The 17,205-nt window shown below is 39.7% G+C and overlaps 1 protein-coding gene across 1 annotated transcript; it reads left to right on the forward strand.

The window, feature by feature from the left end:
• Positions 1-1,772: 1,772 nt before the first annotated feature.
• LOC142167196 (uncharacterized) lies at positions 1,773-2,528 on the forward strand. The gene has a single exon (XM_075227356.1). The coding sequence runs from the start codon at positions 1,773-1,775 to the stop codon at positions 2,526-2,528; it is 756 nt and encodes a 251-aa protein (XP_075083457.1).
• The last annotated feature ends 14,677 nt before the right edge of the window (positions 2,529-17,205 follow it).

The following is a 17,205-nucleotide window of genomic DNA, read 5'->3' on the forward strand; positions in this document are numbered from 1 at the left end:
ATGATCCAGATTACGAGGAATATGGTGAGAGTTTGATGCTAGATAATCTCCCACAAGAGATTGAACAGCTGGAAAGCCAGAAAAAGCCTAACCTTGAAGAGGCAGAAGTGGTCAACCTGGGCAGCCAGGAAGGCGTTAAAGAAACCCAAATCAATATCCATTTAGAAGTAGAGCAGAAAGAAGAACTTGTTGAGCTCCTCCGACAATACACCGATGTGCGCATGGTCATATGATGAAATGCCTGGGTTGAGTACTGATATCGTCTCGCATCGATTGCCTACCGATGCCGCTAGACCACCAGTCAAACAAAAACCCAAAAGATTCAAGCCTGACCTGAGTTTGAGGGTAAAAGAAGTAACCAAGCAGATAGAGGCGAATGTAGTAAGGGTCACCAATTATCCCACTTGGTTGGAAAATATCGTCTCATTACCCAAGAAAGATGGGAAGATCAGAATATGTGTGGACTACCAAGATCTCAATAAATCTAGCCCAAAGGACGACTTCCCTTTACCAAACATTCATAATCTCATTGATAACTACGCGAAGCATGAACTACAATCTTTCGTGGATTGTTTCGCCGGGTACCATCAGATCCTGGTACACGAAGAAGATGCAGAAAAGACAACCTTCACTACATCTTGGGGAGTTTACTGTTACAGAGTCATGCCATTCGGTCTCAAAAATGCTGGTGCTAGTTATACGAGGTCCATGACGATCCTCTTTCACGACATGATTCATAAAGAGATCGAGGTATATGTGGATGACGTCATCATCAAGTCTCGGAAAAGTTCAGAACATTTGGATGACTTGAGAAAATGTTTTGAACGCTTGCAAAAGTATAGCTTGAAGTTGAACCCTGCAAAATGCGCGTTCGTAGTCCTTGCTGAAAAATTGCTAGGTTTCATCGTAAGTAGAAAAGGGATAGAATTGGATCCTTCAAAGATCAAAGCCATTCAAGAGTTGCCACTGCCCAAGAGCAAGAAAGATGTGATGAGTTTCCTGGGTAGGCTAAATTACATCATCTATTTCATAGCCCGGTCTATAGTAATTTATGAACCTATCTTCAAGCTGCTGAAAAAGGATGCTGCCACAAAATGGATAGAAGAGTGTCAGAAAGCCTTCAACCAAATTAAGGAGTATTTGTCAAATCCACTAGTGTTGGTTCTCCTCGAGCCCGTGAAACCACTATTGGTGTACCTGTGTGTCTTAGATAATTCCTTTGAATGTGTGCTGGGACAATACGATGAAACCGGAAGAAAGGAGCAGACCATCTACTACTTAAGTAAGAACTTCACACTATGTGAGACCAAATACACTTTGATAGAGCGCACTTGCTGTGCTTTGACTTGGATCGCCTAGAAACCGAGGCATTACATGTCAGCATACACCACACATTTGATATCTTGGCTCGACCCGCTCAACTATATATCTTTCAGAAGCTGATGCCTACAGGAAATCTAGCTAAATGGCAGATTCTTCTCAGTGAATTTGACATTGTGTACATAACCCCAAAGGCTATCAAAGGACAAGCTTTAGCCGACCACCTTCTAGAGAATCTAGTGGACAAGGATTATGAACCGCTCACTATGTACTTTCCCGACGAGGAGGTATTATTCGTCGGAGACGATATTGCAGAGTCATACCCTGGATGGAGAATGTTTTTTGATGGAGCAGCGAATTTCAAAGGAGTAGGAATTGGGGCAGTCCTAATTTCGAAATCAGGACAACACTACCCATCATCAGCAAAGATAAGGTTCCCTTGCACCAATAATATGGCCGAGTACGATGCATGCATCCTTGGGATCAGGATGGCAGTTGACATGAACATCAAAGAACTTTTGGTTAAAGGGGATTATGATCTATTGATACATCAAGACCAAAGGGAGTGGTCTACCAAGAATGTCAAGATCCTTCCATGTCTGCACTGTGTAAAAGGGTTATGCAAGAAGTTCACAAAGATAGAGTTCAAGAACGTTCCTAGGATCCAGAACGAGTTTGCTGACGCTCTTGCAACCCTATCATCCATGATTCTGCATCCAGATAAGAATTATATCGACCCTATCGAGGTAGAGATCAGGGATCAATATGCGTACTATTTTCATGTAGACGAAGAGCCACACGGTAAACCATGGTACCACGACATCAAAAGATTCCTTGAAATAAGAGAATACCCGGAGAGTGCTACTAATAGTCAGAAGCGAGTGCTCAGCAGGTTGGAAAATCATTTTTTCCTTAATGAGGAAGTTCTGTATAGGAGGACCCATGACTTGGGTTTGTTGAGATTTGTAGATGCCGTTGAGGCAACCAGACTATTAGAAGAGATACATGCTGGAACGTGCGGACCCTATATGAACGGTTTCACATTAGCCAAGAAGAGCTTGAGAGCCGGATACTTTTGGATAACCATGGAAAGCAATAGTATCCGCTACATAAAGAAGTGTCATAAGTGCCAGATCCACGGGGATTTCATCCGGGTTTCGCCCAACGAGTTGAATGTAATGGGTTCGCCTTGGTCGTTCGCCGCTTAGGGCATGGATATGATTGGACAAATAGAGCCCACTACATCAAACATGCACCGCTTCATCTTGGAAGCCATTGACTATATCACCAAATGGGTTGATGCATCTACCTACAAGGCCATCACAAAGAAGGTAGTGGCAGATTTTGTCCGAAACAACATCGTTTGCTGATTTGGGAAACCCGAGTCAATCATCACTGACAACGCACCTAACCTCAACAGTGATCTCATGAGGGAAATTAGCGAGAAATTCAGAACTGTCCACTGCAACTCCACAGCCTACAGACCACAAATGAATGGAGCAGTTGAGGCATCCAACAAGAATATCAAGAGAATTATGCGAAAGATAGTGGCATGAGAAGTTATACATTGCCTTGCTGGGTTATCAAACCACCATGAGAACATCCACTAGGGCAATGCCATACATGTTGGTATATGGCACCGAAGCTGTAATACCCTCAGAGGTCGAGATACCATCCTTAAGGGTCATCCAAGAAGCCAAGTTAGACGATGCAGAGTAGATACGGGTCAGATAGGATAACTCATGCTCATTGATGAAAAGAGAATGGATGCGGTATGCCATGGTCAGCTGTATCAAAATAGGATGGCCAGTGCATTTAACAAAAGGGTGAAGCCTTGCCAATTTACACCGGGGCAATTGGTTCTGAAGAAAATCTTCCCCCACCAGGAAGAAGCCAAAGGAAAGTTTGCACCTAATTGGCAAGGTCCTTACGTGGTCCACCGAGTATTGTCGGGTGGATCTCTAATCATGGCAGAAATGGACGTAAGAGTCAGCACGAAGCCTATCAACTCAGACGCAATCAAGAGACACTACGTATGAAGGCAATAGAGTTAGGGTTTGGCTGTAACATAACTACCTTCAACCTGACTTCCCACAGAGGGATACGTAGGGAACCCACGTAGGGTTCGGTTTCTCTCTCCTTTTTCTTTTGTAATAGAAGATCCAAATATCAATTTGTATGCTACTCGAAACTACGCCACGACTTGATTTCCTTGGGAAGGAATACGTAGGCGATCCTCATCGGATTATGTCATCTTTTGTAATTGAATTATGTTCTGGCCTGATTCCATTTGGATATGTATGTAGTATGAGTTAGACTCGGCCATTCCATTCTTAACCTCATCATTTTGCATCTATTATAATCGAACTACGTCTTGACCTAATTCTGTTTGGATATGTAGGCTGCCTGAGTCAGGCTCGGTCATATTTATCATATTTCCTTTATCATCATCCATGAACTACGTTCATACCTGATGCCGTTTTGGATACCTGAAAGGGTTTGGTCATAACCCTAGAAAACCTTTGTAATGCATTAGTTCAGATTAGGACGCAGTCGCAATGACAAAAAACCACGTCGTCAGAAGCATCGTGGAGGACCAACACCGATAGGATAGAGTTTTCAAGAAATAACGCTCGTATTCAAGGAACCTTTGAAGCATGTTATAATACGGAACGACGACATTTGCCATAAAACAAAGATTTTCAAAAACACTTTTCTGAAAAATATCATAATTTGCTCCACCTACTGAACTTCATGGCTTAACCTTATTAGGACCGGGGCAAAGCCAGGAATACGGTCGACACAAACCAATACCCCCCCCCCCCAAGAATATTTCTTTGAGTGCAGGGCCAATAAGACATAAAGAACTGATGGAAATACACATGGGCAAATGACGGATCAGCCGCTCTCTCAGAACTATCATACCTCTCTCTCTATTTTTAATTTTTCCTGGTACAATGAAAACTACTCTGAATCCTTTGCAGGTATTTCGAAGCGAGACCGCTGATGCGAACGAGCCATATTGTACATAGCAAATTGTCCCCTCAGTCAATCGAAGCACCTTGTACAAAATGAGCTACTGACATCATCAATTGGAGCCCTACATATAGCAAATCGTCCACTCAACCAATCAGAGCACCTTGTACAAAACAAGCCATTGGCTTCACAAATTAGAGCCATGTATATAGAAAATCATCAACTCTATCGATCGGAGTGTCCTATACAAATTAAATGTTGGCTTTGCCAATCAAAGCCCTGTATATAGCAAACTGTTCGCTCCGCCAACGAGATCGATCCACACCATCGCTCCATCACATCGGAATCAGAATAGACAGTGGCAGACCTCGTCGCCAATGTTCTGCCAATCGATGGCCATAACTTAGCCTCGCTATCAAGAGTATCCCTTGGGCATGCTTTTCTTTTTCTTTATTATTATCTTGAATGTTTTGACATTTTGCTCATGTAGCCTACAGACATGATTACGTGTTTCTTCAAGTCAATAGCTCCAATCAAGCGGAGATACTTTAGATTTTCAATGCAAAACTCTCCCAACAAGTGAAGACGCACTTTACAAAGTCAATTGCTCCCATCAATCAGAGATACTTTACTTTTTTAGTGCAAAGCTCTCCCAAGAAGTGGAGACACATTCTGTAAGTGAATCTTTCCCATCAATCGGAGATACATTCAATGCAAAAGTCTCCCAGAAAGCGGAGATGCATTCTACATTACAAGCCAACTACTCCCGACATGAGGAGACTCAATGCTCCGACAGCTGCAGAATGGTACACAACCCGGCTAACAATCGAGTCAAATTCAAGTATCCTATCATCCCGATCCCAAATAACGGCTCGCCGGTAACCATGCATTACCACTCCTGCATCATTTATATCATATCTTAACATATTCTGCATTGCAATATATGGGTATGTGTGTATTTCATTGTTTTTGCAGGAATGAACATCGCAACGTGGAACCCCTTCTAAGCAGCAGACCAAACTACAACGCTATGAGGGACAACAAACTCATTAGTGGGCCAAGGACCCAAGTTCAAAGCGATCAATGGAACTATAATTCTTCAAACCTTTCAAGTCAAGCCACAAATTCAAAGCTATCGTGAGCGCCAAATCCTCTGCCTCGCAGTATTTGTCACACTACGATACTGTGGCAATTCGTGCGAGTGTCATTTCCTCAAAGTCTTCATTCTAGATCTACATGAGGCCTGATCCTCATTAAACCCGAGGTATGTAAGCAATTCAAAGCCAGAATTCGGCCCCAACTCCCCAAAAATCTTCTTGGAATCCTCCTTAACTCCTAATTCCACAACTCATATCCTTCCTTAATCCACATGCCATTACTGCAGTGTATGCATACAAGTTGGGACAAAATTGGCCTTCGTTCAATTTCTTTGCCCAAAAACTCTTTTATCATCTCCGGTCAAAGAAGGGTAGCTGTTGACGGCCAATTTTGACTCTCCCTTTTCAAATTAATTTATTTATACTTAATAATTTGCAATGAATGTTTCGAAAATATTTTCAATCAATAATACATATTTTACAAAATTAACTAAGGATTAGTATTTTTGAAATTAATAATTTAGTATTAGTATTATGTAATTACAAATATACTTACTATTTTAAGATTATTAAAATAACTTTTATATATATCACATAGGCTTTATAATTAATTTAATGAATTACTCCTTAATTTCTAGTTAATTAGACTATTATGTTAATAATTTAAAATTAATGTTATAATATGAAAAATGAAGTATTTATAAATAATTAATTACAATAGTTAGTAATGTATATAATAATTATAATTTTACTGTATTTTATAGAAAATTATTAAGCTTATTTAATTTAATTATAAAAGGGATCAAAAGAGGCTAAAGGCTGTAATTGCAATTCTCTATTCAAGACTAAGTGGTTATCTTTTAAATCATTTCTAGCCCAACATCCAAGCCTAATCCAGAATTGACCTAGTCCAAACCATCCCTCCAATCCACCTTGGCAATCCTTGCCACTCCCTTTAAACCAATAGCTGTGCGCCATGCCACCTATCTCAATCACTCACATAACAAACACAACTGATCCGAGCCGTCCATCCCACAGATCAATAGCTCTGAATTTGTCTCCATTTTATTTTTAATTTTAATATCCCAACAAGCTTAATATTGGTCGTTGAAACCAAGGGATCTAACGACCCTCAAATTTTGTCCATAAAAAAGTTTAAACCCCAAATTATCAGGACCGTTGATCTAAAAGATCAACGGCCCAGATCTCTTCCCCTAAGCTTAACCTAAGAGATGACCCCAACTATTCTCCTAACCATAATCATTTTCATGTTGAACGGGCCCTCTCTTTCCTCTTTTCTTCTCTGTTCTCTCAAATCCCTCATGCCCATCAGTCAAGAAACCTTACACAAATCGGTGCAAGGTCACAAAAATTAAACCCTAAACACTCAATCTGCTTCCCTATCCATGAATCGTGCTGTCCTCTTTCCATTTTTGACATTGAGATTCAAAATCTCTGAATCTGAAACCCTAACCCCAAAGACAAAAGCTCAAATCACATGTGATCTTTCAAATCCATGGCATGCATGGCCATCCATCTTGCTCCTATACTTCAAATCTTGTTGTTCTTTTCGTTTTCACCATTTGATTGCAAAAGCCCTAATCATGGAGTCACAGACCAAAATCTGAAACTTGTATTCGTCTGATTTTCTCTCATGACCTTTGAAATCTAATCAAGCATGAAGACATTAGCGGGCTTCATCATTGATATTCGATATCGAGAGGTCAAATGCATTGATCTCTAGGTATTAGGGTTTCAACTGATGGTCTCTCATGCTTCAACGGTCGATCTCAATATTGATTGAACTATTATGTGACGTTGATGACTAGTATTCTGATTCAAACAGCCTATACAATTAAGCTCCTTGATGTGCCTTAATGACTTTCCATATTTATCTAGACTTCAAATTTCTTTAATGTTCTGCTGTGGTCTTCATATCTGTCACACTAATTCTGTTTGGTGTAGTCTATTTTTCTGTATTTGAGGTTGTTATTTGATGACTTTAACTAGAATATACATGAATATTTAATGTTTAATCCTTCATCACTTAGTTGGAGTATGTCAGTCTAAGTGTTTAAGTTGCTTTCTTTCTTTACATGAATGATTTTTAATTCTGAAGCAGCCTCTGAGTCATTACTGTGAAAGTGTTGTATCTTTATTTAACTGTTAATCACATATATGAGCCTTATTATATGAAACAATCCCATTAAGGTAACTAGGCCAACTTTAATGAACTTTAATAACTATTCTTGTATGTATTCTGTCATAACTAAGTCATCTTTTATGAATTAGGCTGTAATCATATCTGCTGTGGTTGAGTATTAATTATTATGACAATAAGTTGAATAGAACTCCATCATGTTTAGACTATCCCCCTTAATCCGTACAGCTAAGTTAAACCTACTTAGTATAAAGTTTCCCTTGTCTTGAACTTTTTTAATGATATTATTGACTTGACTTCATAAGGTTTGAAACTCAGCCTTGTTTGTAAAGTCATAACCTTGGCTCAAATATCTTATGTATGTACTTGAATGACGGTTTTGCATCCATCTCTATTTGTCCTTCATGCTCATGCTTGTGCATCTAGTATCATTAAAACCTTCTGAGTTTATCTTAGTCTACTGTAATCCACTATTAGAATTAATGAAAGACTTTGAGATTATCTGATTTGCCTGAATATTGCAATGTGCTTTGACCTTCAAATAAAGACAGTATGAATGTGAGACTTAGAGCTATTTGAAAAGAAAGTAATCATGTCACATGCTTAGGGTAATATTGGCCTGTCAATCAGCACAAACAACTCTATTAATACTCTTTAAGAGATTCCTAAATGAAGCTAACAACTCATCATCCGATATAAGTCAAGACCTAGTTTATGATCTCTGCTAAGTGCCTTTGTATATTTTTTGTGATCATGCACGCATTCTAGTTTTTCAATGATTTCATACATGTTTGCACTGCCTTAAAACTGCATTAAGCTCTCCCCTCTTTTAAAATGAATTGAATCTAGTATGTGAACTCTAAGAAAAATCTCTTGTTACTACTGTTTGGATATAACAACATTCTTATTCTTAGTGAGATTAGTGTGAGGTTAATGTTCTCAGAAAGAGGTGATCATGTCATTAATTTTAAAAGATAAGTAACACTGGTTGCATGATAAGTTGTTAAGCACTCTTAGGAGTTCCATTTAAATTTTTAAACATGTAGTCTTGTTGAAACTTTGATTGTATTTTGATATCTCTAACAACATCTGTAGAGGTTCTGACTATGACTGTTTGCCTAAATCCTTGTTGGTACTTTTAAAATCTTCCAGCAGTATTGATAACTTATGTGTGCTAAAGATAAGACTTGAGTTAAACCAATCAGTGCTTAGTCTAATTAAGGCATGTCGAGGCAAACACATCTGTATTCATAAACTGTTGAAGATTTGAACTATGTTCTCTTTCTCTATCTTTAAGATACCCGATCTCATGTGTTTAGTTCTTTAGTGGTAACATGATAATACCTATGCCTCTATGTATGTCTGAAACTTAGCCTTTTGGACCTGTTCAATATGTTAATAATCTACATGGTTTTAGAGATATGGTTATAAAAAATGTAAATAAAACTACCTTGTGCCCTTATGATATTCTGTTTGGCCCTATTAGGAAAGGTATATACTTATGTGGTATGGTATTGCTATGGTGATTTGGTTTACAATGAAGGTGCCTCATTGGCACTTAAACCTGTGCGTGAAGAGTGAGTCATTAATGGTTAGGGGTATTTAGGAGTAGAGTTTAACTCTTGGTTGGACTGCTCTCCCTGGCACAAGCATTTCCCTTGGCCCTTGAGACCCTTGGGAACTTTGAAGTGTCAGGGGATTCAAAGGGGGCTTTAACCTTGAGTGGAGCTCTATCCTTGGCATCTAATCTATTGATATCCATTACTCCTTTTGGGTTTAGTATTTAATGATAACGGAAGGTTTTCAATGTAAATTACTTAACCATATGTGACCCCATACTAGTACAACCTTTCATAATATTTAAGTACTGCTAGTTGCTATATTTTAATTCAAGTCATTTAGTCATAGATTTCATGTATGATTGTATACATAGAATATTGTTTTTAATGACTTTCTCTCTTTCTTTTGAACATGTACAACCATTGGGCCTGCTGAGTTCTCAAGGAACTCAGGCCCAAACTCCGTGTCATGCATTTGAAATCTGGAGCCTGTTGCTGTCCATTCCCGCTGATTATTGGGCCTACCTCTTTCAGGCCCAAACCAGAGTCACTCCTTACCCTTTACTTCTTCATTACATCTCGTTATTTATATTCTCTTACATGTATATAAAATTGCTCTCGCCATATTTAATTTAGTATTTTGATTTACCTTTTGAATTACATAAATAACTTAAGTAAGCTTTAAAGAACATAGGGTTAAAAGAAATACTATGTAGTAACTATTTTAATTCATCAATCATGTGCTGCTCACGCTGTTAATCCGATATGTTTTACTAACCTTTTCATGAAGATTTTGAAGATGAAAATAACTTAGCCAAGGCGACAGTTCCTTTTGTCAAAGCCAGAAATGGATCGCAAGACTAGCCTCTTAAAAGAAATTGGCTCCTTCAAAACTTAAGTACTGCCGCCCAGCAAAGACTTTCAAATATCCCCTCAAGTCTAATATGTAAGTAATTTCAGAAGTCAAGGTATATCTTAGACTCATTTTCTTACAACATCTTAGAATTACAAGAACATCCATTCTTTAAAAACAAAATATTTTCTACATTCTTCATACAAATCACTCATTTTTTAAAAACGCTTTTAATTACATTAAACAGTAGTTTTCAAGGCTCTTTCTAAACTCGTGCCCTTTTGTAAAATCTCGGATCCCTCTTTATTAACACCATACTCTCACTTAGATAAATAGTAAGCCATGCTTCTCAAATACTAATAACCAGAATACAAACAACCAACCCTTTACACCTAGTCTAAGTCCTATGGAGCTACCTCGGGTAGATTTTAAGGGGTGCCTAACACCTTCCCCTAAGAAGAACAAGAACCCTTACCCAAAATCTGACAGGTTAGCAGACTAATAAAGAATATGACTTTAGTAATTAATTAGGTACCCTAGTATACCTTTAAATATTAGGTGGTGACTCTCTTTCATCAACAACAGAGAAACCACAAGTTGAATCTTGTTTTGACTCGTACAAAATAGGGTGCAACACCACTTCTAGTAGTGTATTTCTAAAGGCTCAACGGATGGTTGAGAAGCGGTGTTTAGCATATTTGGCATTTTTTAGAGATATTAATGTTGATACTCCAACTTTTGAGTCAATCCCAATAGCGAGAGAGTTTCTAGATGTGTTTCTTGCAGACATACTGGGCATGCCACCCGAGAGGGATATTGATTTTGGTATTGTTTGGTGGGGGGCATTCAGCCCATGTCATTTCAACCGTATCGCATGGCTCTAGCTGAGCTAAAGAAGTTGAAGGAGCAGTTGCAGGAGTTATTGGATAAGGGGTTCATCAGGATGAATGTTTCTTCTTGGGGTGCCTCGGTATTATTTGTAAATAATAATGATGGTTCTATGAGGATGTGCATTTATTACAGCCAGTTGAACAAGGTTACCATCAAGAACAAGTATCCATCACCTCACATTGATGATTTGTTTGATCAACTTCAGGGTGACGAGGTGTTCCCAAAAATTGACTTGAGATCGAGTTATCACCTGCTGAAGATTAGAGCTTCAGACATCCCTAAGATGGCTTTCAAGACTCATTATGGGCATTATGAGTTCTTAGTGATTTCTTTTGGCTTGACCAATGCAGCAACAACTTTCATGCATTTAATGAATAGTATGTTCCAGCCTTATTTGGATTCATTTGTCATTGTATTCATTGATGATATCTTGATTTATTCCTGTGTGTTGAGGAGCACGTGCATCTTTTAAGAATTGTGCTTTAGATTCAGAGGGAGAAGAAGTTGTATGTTACGTTCTTCAAGTGTGAGTTTTGGTTAGACTCGGTGTAATTCTTGGGCCACGTGATGTCTAGTGATGGGATCAAGGTGGATCCGAAAAACATTAAGGCAGTTCAGAGTTAGCCCAGACCTACTACCGCTACAGAGATCAGGAGCATTTTAGGTTTGGTTGGTTACTATCGTCGCTTTGTGGAGGGGTTTTCATATATTACAACCTCATTGACCAAGTTGACTCAGAAGGGCACTCCGTTTAGATGGTTTGACAAGTGTAAGGAGAGATTTCAGAAGCTCAAGACTACTTTGACTATAACTCTAGTTTTGGTTTTTCCCTCAGGATTGAGGATGTATACTATCTATTGGGATGATTCATGTGTTGGACTTGGTTGTGTGTTGATGCGGGATGGTAGGATGATTACCTATGCGCTGCGCTAGTTGAAGTCCCATGAGAAGAATTATTCGGTACATGCTTTAGAGTTGGCAGCTATTGTGCACGCACTCATGATTTTGAGGCACTACTTATATGGCATGACTTTTGAGGTTACATTGATCATCGGGGTCTTCAACATTTGTTCAAGTAGAAGGATCTAAATTTGAGGCGGCGGAGGTGATTGGAGTTATTGAAGGATTATGATATCACTATCCTATATCACCTAGGGAAGGCGAATGTGATGGCGGATGCTTTGAGTAGAAAGGTGAAGATTATGGATAGTTAGACATTTATTCCAGATGTGGAGAAGCCTTTGTCTATGGATGTTCGGGATTTGGCCAACAGATTTGTAAGATTGGATATTTTTTAGCCTAATAGAGTTCTTGCTTGTGTTGTTGCGCAATCGTCCTTGTTTGAGCAATTAAGGCTCGCCAGTATGATGATCCCCATTTGCTTGTCCTTAAGGACATGGTGTTGCAAGGTGATGCTAAACATGTAACTATTGGTGATGATGGTGTATTTGCGATATCAAGGTCGAATTTGTGTTCCTAATGTGGATTGTTCGAGGGAGTTGATTCTTGAGGAGGCTCATAGTTCACGATATTCTATTCATCCATGTGCTACGAAGATGTATCGTGACTTGAAGCAACATTATTGGTGGCTGGGGATGAAGAAGGACATTGTTGAGCATGTTTCTTGGTGTTTGAATTGTCACCAGGCCAAGTATGATCATTAGAAACTAGGTGATTTGACTCCGAAATTGGTGATACTGGAGTGGAAGTGGGAGCGCATTACTATAGACTTTGTGGTAGGATTTCCACAGACTTTGAGGAGATTTGGTGCTGTTTTGGTCAATATGGACAGACTGACCAAGTCTGCGCATTTTATTTCGGTCATGACTTCTTACACTTCAAAGAAGTTGGCTCAGATCTACATCATATAGATTGTCCATTGGCATGATGTGCCTATTTCTATTATCTCAGATCGCGGAACTCAGTTCACATCACACTTTTGGAGAGCTATTCAGTGTGAGTTGGGCACGCAAGTGGAGTTAAGCACTGCATTTCACCCTCATATGGATGGGTAGTCCGAGCGGACCATTCAGATCTTGGAGGATATGTTGAGGGCCTGTGTTATTTATTTCGGAGTCTAGTGGGATCGGTTTCTTCCATTAGCAGAGTTTGCTTACAATAATAACTACTAGTTCAGTATTAGGATGGCTCCATATGAGGCATTACATAGAGGTGGTATTGTTCTCCAGTTGGTTGGTTTGAGCCTGGTGAGATGAGGTTATTTGGACAGATTTAGTTCATGATGATTTGGAGAAGCTGAAGTTAATTTAGGAGTGGCTTCATACATCGTAGTCTAGGCAGAAGTGTTAGAGTTTCACCAATAAAGGGCATGAAGAGGGCATGAAAGGTACGTGATGTGGCTTTCATGAAGGGTAAAAAGGTTCTTCTTAGAGTTTCACCAATAAAGGGCATGAAGAGGTTTGGGAAGAAGGGCAAGTTGAGTCAGTATATTGGTCCATTTGAGGTTTTTGGGAGGGATGGAGAGATGGATTATAGACTTGCTTTGCCACCTAGCTTGTTGGGAGTTCATTCGGTGTTTCATGTTTCAATGCTTTAGAAGTATTATGAAGATAAGTCACGTGTGTTGGATTTTAGTTCAGTGTAGTTGGATGAGAACCTGACTTATAAATGTAACGACCTGACCGGTCATTTTGAGTATTTACTCTTTGCTCGATGGTTTAAGGGCATGAGCAGTTCCGTATGATGTATAGTGACTTGTGTGTATCGTCGGTTTTGGTTTTTAGGTATTTCAGAATTAGTTTGGAAGAATGAATTTCATGATTGAAGCTTTAAGTTGGAAAAGTTGACCAAGTTTGTCCTTTTAGTATTTGACCTCAGATCGGGGTTTTGATGATTCCTTTAGATCCGGATGGTGATTTTGGACTTGGGCGTATGCCCGAATTTGCATTTGGATATTTCTAGAAGGTTTCGGCACTTATTGGCGAAAGTTGGAAACTTGAAGGTTCAGAATGTTTATGAGTTGACCGGAAGTTGACTTTGATGATATCGGGTTCGGATTGTGGTTCTTGTAATTGGAATAGCCTCGTTGTGTGCAAAATTTGAGTCTATTCTGAGTTGATTTGATAAGTTTCAGCCCGAGTTTTGGAAGTTGGAAGATCCAAAGTTCATTAAGTTTGATTGGAGGCGCGATTTGTGGTTTTGATGTTGTTATGCGCGATTTGAGGCCTCGAGTAGGTCCGTGTTATGTTATAGGACTTGTTGAAATGTACGGACGGGGTCCTGAGGGGCTAGGGTGTGATTCAGATTGTTTTCAGACCATTTTTCTTCATTTTGGCATTACTAGTTTCTGCTAGTGTCTAGTGCGCCAAACGTCCGTTGCGATCGCGAAGTAGGAGGTGCGATCGCATAGGGGAATATCTATAGCTGAGTATTTCTTTTTCGCGTTCGCGAATATTCGTCCGCATTCACGTAGGTTGCTGGAGATTGAGCATCGCGTTCGCGCAAGTGTGTACGAGTTCGTAGTGTAGAGCTGAGCTGGGTAGGTCTTCCTGACTTCTTCATCGCGTTCGGGAGCCTGGGGCTGCGTTCGTAGTGTAGAGCTGAGCTGGGCAGCTCTTCATGACTTCTTCATCGCGTTCACAAACCTGGGACCGCGTTCGTGTAGAGACTTTTCGAGGCTGAGCATATTGTGCTTCGCGATCGCGAAGCTTGTTCCGCGATTGCGTAGAGTATTTCTAGGGTAGTGAATTTTTCTTATTCGCGATCATGATGGTATTTCCGCGATCGCGATTCATTAGTTCATCCAGTGATTATAAGTACTCAATTTTTGGGGGTTTCGGCCATTTTAGCATATTTGGAGCTATGAAGCTCGGATTGAGACAATTTTAAGCGATTATCACCATATGGAATGGGGTAAGTGTTCTCTACTCAGTTTTGATTATATTTCTTGAATCTATCCTTATTTTTGGCATTTGGTTGATGATTTTAAAAGAGAAATTGAGGGTTTTTGTCTAAAATTTCATAAAGCAAATTTTTGAATTTTGAGCATCAATTCGGAGTCAGATTTGAGTGAAAATAGTATGGTTGGACTCGTAATTGAATGGGTTGTCGGATTTTGTGAGTTTCGTAGGATTTAGAGGTGCGAGCCCGGGTTTGACGTTTTGGTTGACTTTGGGCTTTTGATTAAAGATTCAACCTTTATCGATTCGGTTTGTTTCCTTAGGCATTATTTGATGTATTTGAGTTACTTTTGTCTAGTTTTGAGCCATTCAGAGGTTGATACACGCAGGATGGCATTTCTAGAGTATTGTTTGGCTTGCTCGGTATTGGATTCGGCTTGTTCGAGGTAAGTAACACTTCTAAACTTGGTGCTGAGGGTATGAATCATTGAATATACGTGTTATGTGTTTGGTATTGAGGTGACGCACATGCTAGGTGACGGGCGTGTGGGCGTGCACCGTGTGAATTGTGACTCGGTTGATTCTGTGGTACTGTGTGGCTACCTAATGTTGTTTTTATCCATGAAATTTCTACGTGCTAGAGTAATTGAGTTGTGATCCATGTTAGAAACCATGTTTAGGCTATATGCTTATTCTGTTGGGACTCATTTAGGTCATTTCTGCTATTGAGTTATTTGCTTAAATTGCAATCACATACTTAGTCATATTCATTCATTTGCATATCATATCTCAGTCTCTATTATCATTTGTTGTCACATCATGTTATCATTGTTTGGGTTAATTGGCATGAGATTTGTGAGCCCGAGAGACCGGAGATATTGATGACTGAGTGAGGCCGAGGGCCTTTTTGTGAGTGATATTAATGGGATCAGGCTGCGCGCTATAGCGGGTACTATTGACTCTTAATGGGATCGGGTTGAACGCCACAACAGGTATTATTGATTCATGATGGGATCGGGCTGCGCGCAAGATCAGGTTTTATTAGCGCTTGGGCAGGATCCTACCCTCCGGAGTCTTACATACCAGCAATGAGTGCAAGTATTATTGATTTATGATGGGATCGGGCTACATGCCACAACAGGTTTTATTAGCACTTGGGAAGGATCCTCCCCTTCATGGTTTGACATACCTGCAGTGAGCGCAAGTTTTATTGATTCATGATGGGATCGGGTTGCGCGCTGCAGCATGTACTATACAACGCTGAGTGACTGAGTGTGCCGAGGGATTGATCATGATGAGTGGGCGCGTGAGACAGTGAGATTGAGTACTCTGAGAGTATGAGTACATGAGTTCATCACGGTGATGCATTGCATTGACATGTATATTTGACATACATGCCTAGAGATGCACTTCCTCATGCTATACGGTATTATGACATTCATGACGTCACATGCACATTGGCATATAGGCATAGAGATGTACTTTCCTCATGATATCTGAGATTGAAACATCTTAGCTGTTGTTGAAAGTGTTTGGGAAAAATCATAGATTTCTGACGTACTCATGTTTTTTTGGTGATTTCGGTGAAAGATTTGGGTTTTTACTGTTATACTTGAAAATCATGCCTATTTTTCCTAAACTGTGAATGAGCTGAACATCATATCTTTGAGTTGCTTCTTGTACTACTTTTAGTATATTGTTAGGATTTATTGCTGGCTATTGGTGTTGGACTCGGACCGTTGTCCAACCTCTTCACCGCTTTCAACCTAAGGTTAGGTTTGTTACTTATTAAGTACATTGGGTCGGTTGTACTCATACTACACTTCTGCACCTTGCGTGCAGATTTTTGATGTTGATGTCGCTGTGTTTGGCGGGAGTTGGCATTGAAGACGTACCTGCGTTCCGGACATAGCTGCCTCTTGTTCTTGGTAGCTTTAGAATTATTAATCTGTTCATGTATATTTCAAACAGATGATGTATTTATTTCATAACCAGCTTTATAAACTTTAAATCTTAGCAGGTCATGATTTGTAATACCAGCCCTTGGGAAGTGTATAAATGTTCAGTTATTTCATCATTTATTTTCTCAGTAAATTTCATTTGAATTGGATTATTGCTAATTGGCTTACCTAGCGGGTTGGGTTCGGTGCCATCACGACTAGTTGGATTTTGGGTCATGACAATTTGGTATCAGTGCTCTAGGTTGATAAGTTCTATGAGTCAGAGCAAGTGTCTAGTAGAGTCTTGCGGATCAGTATGACGACGTCCATACCTATCTTCGAGAGGCTACATGGCATTTAGGATAAACTTCTCATCTTTCTTTCCTTATCGTGCGGCATCGATTCAGCTTGAAGTATCTCTTTGAATTTCCGTCCACCCACTCATATGCATATGTGAGCGCTCGGTATCAACTGTGCATCGACGACTTGTAATTCTATGGATAAAGTACGAGATGTGTGTTCTGTGTTTTGGTGATGGGCCAGTCTGG

Source organism: Nicotiana tabacum, chromosome 12 (genome assembly GCF_000715075.1).
Source record: "Nicotiana tabacum cultivar K326 chromosome 12, ASM71507v2, whole genome shotgun sequence".
Lineage (NCBI taxonomy): Eukaryota > Viridiplantae > Streptophyta > Magnoliopsida > Solanales > Solanaceae > Nicotiana > Nicotiana tabacum.

What these genes read in the sequence shown, in the direction of transcription:
- LOC142167196 (XM_075227356.1), top strand. Translation starts at nt 1,773, where the DNA reads ATGGCCGAGTACGATGCATGCATCCTTGGGATCAGGATGGCAGTTGAC.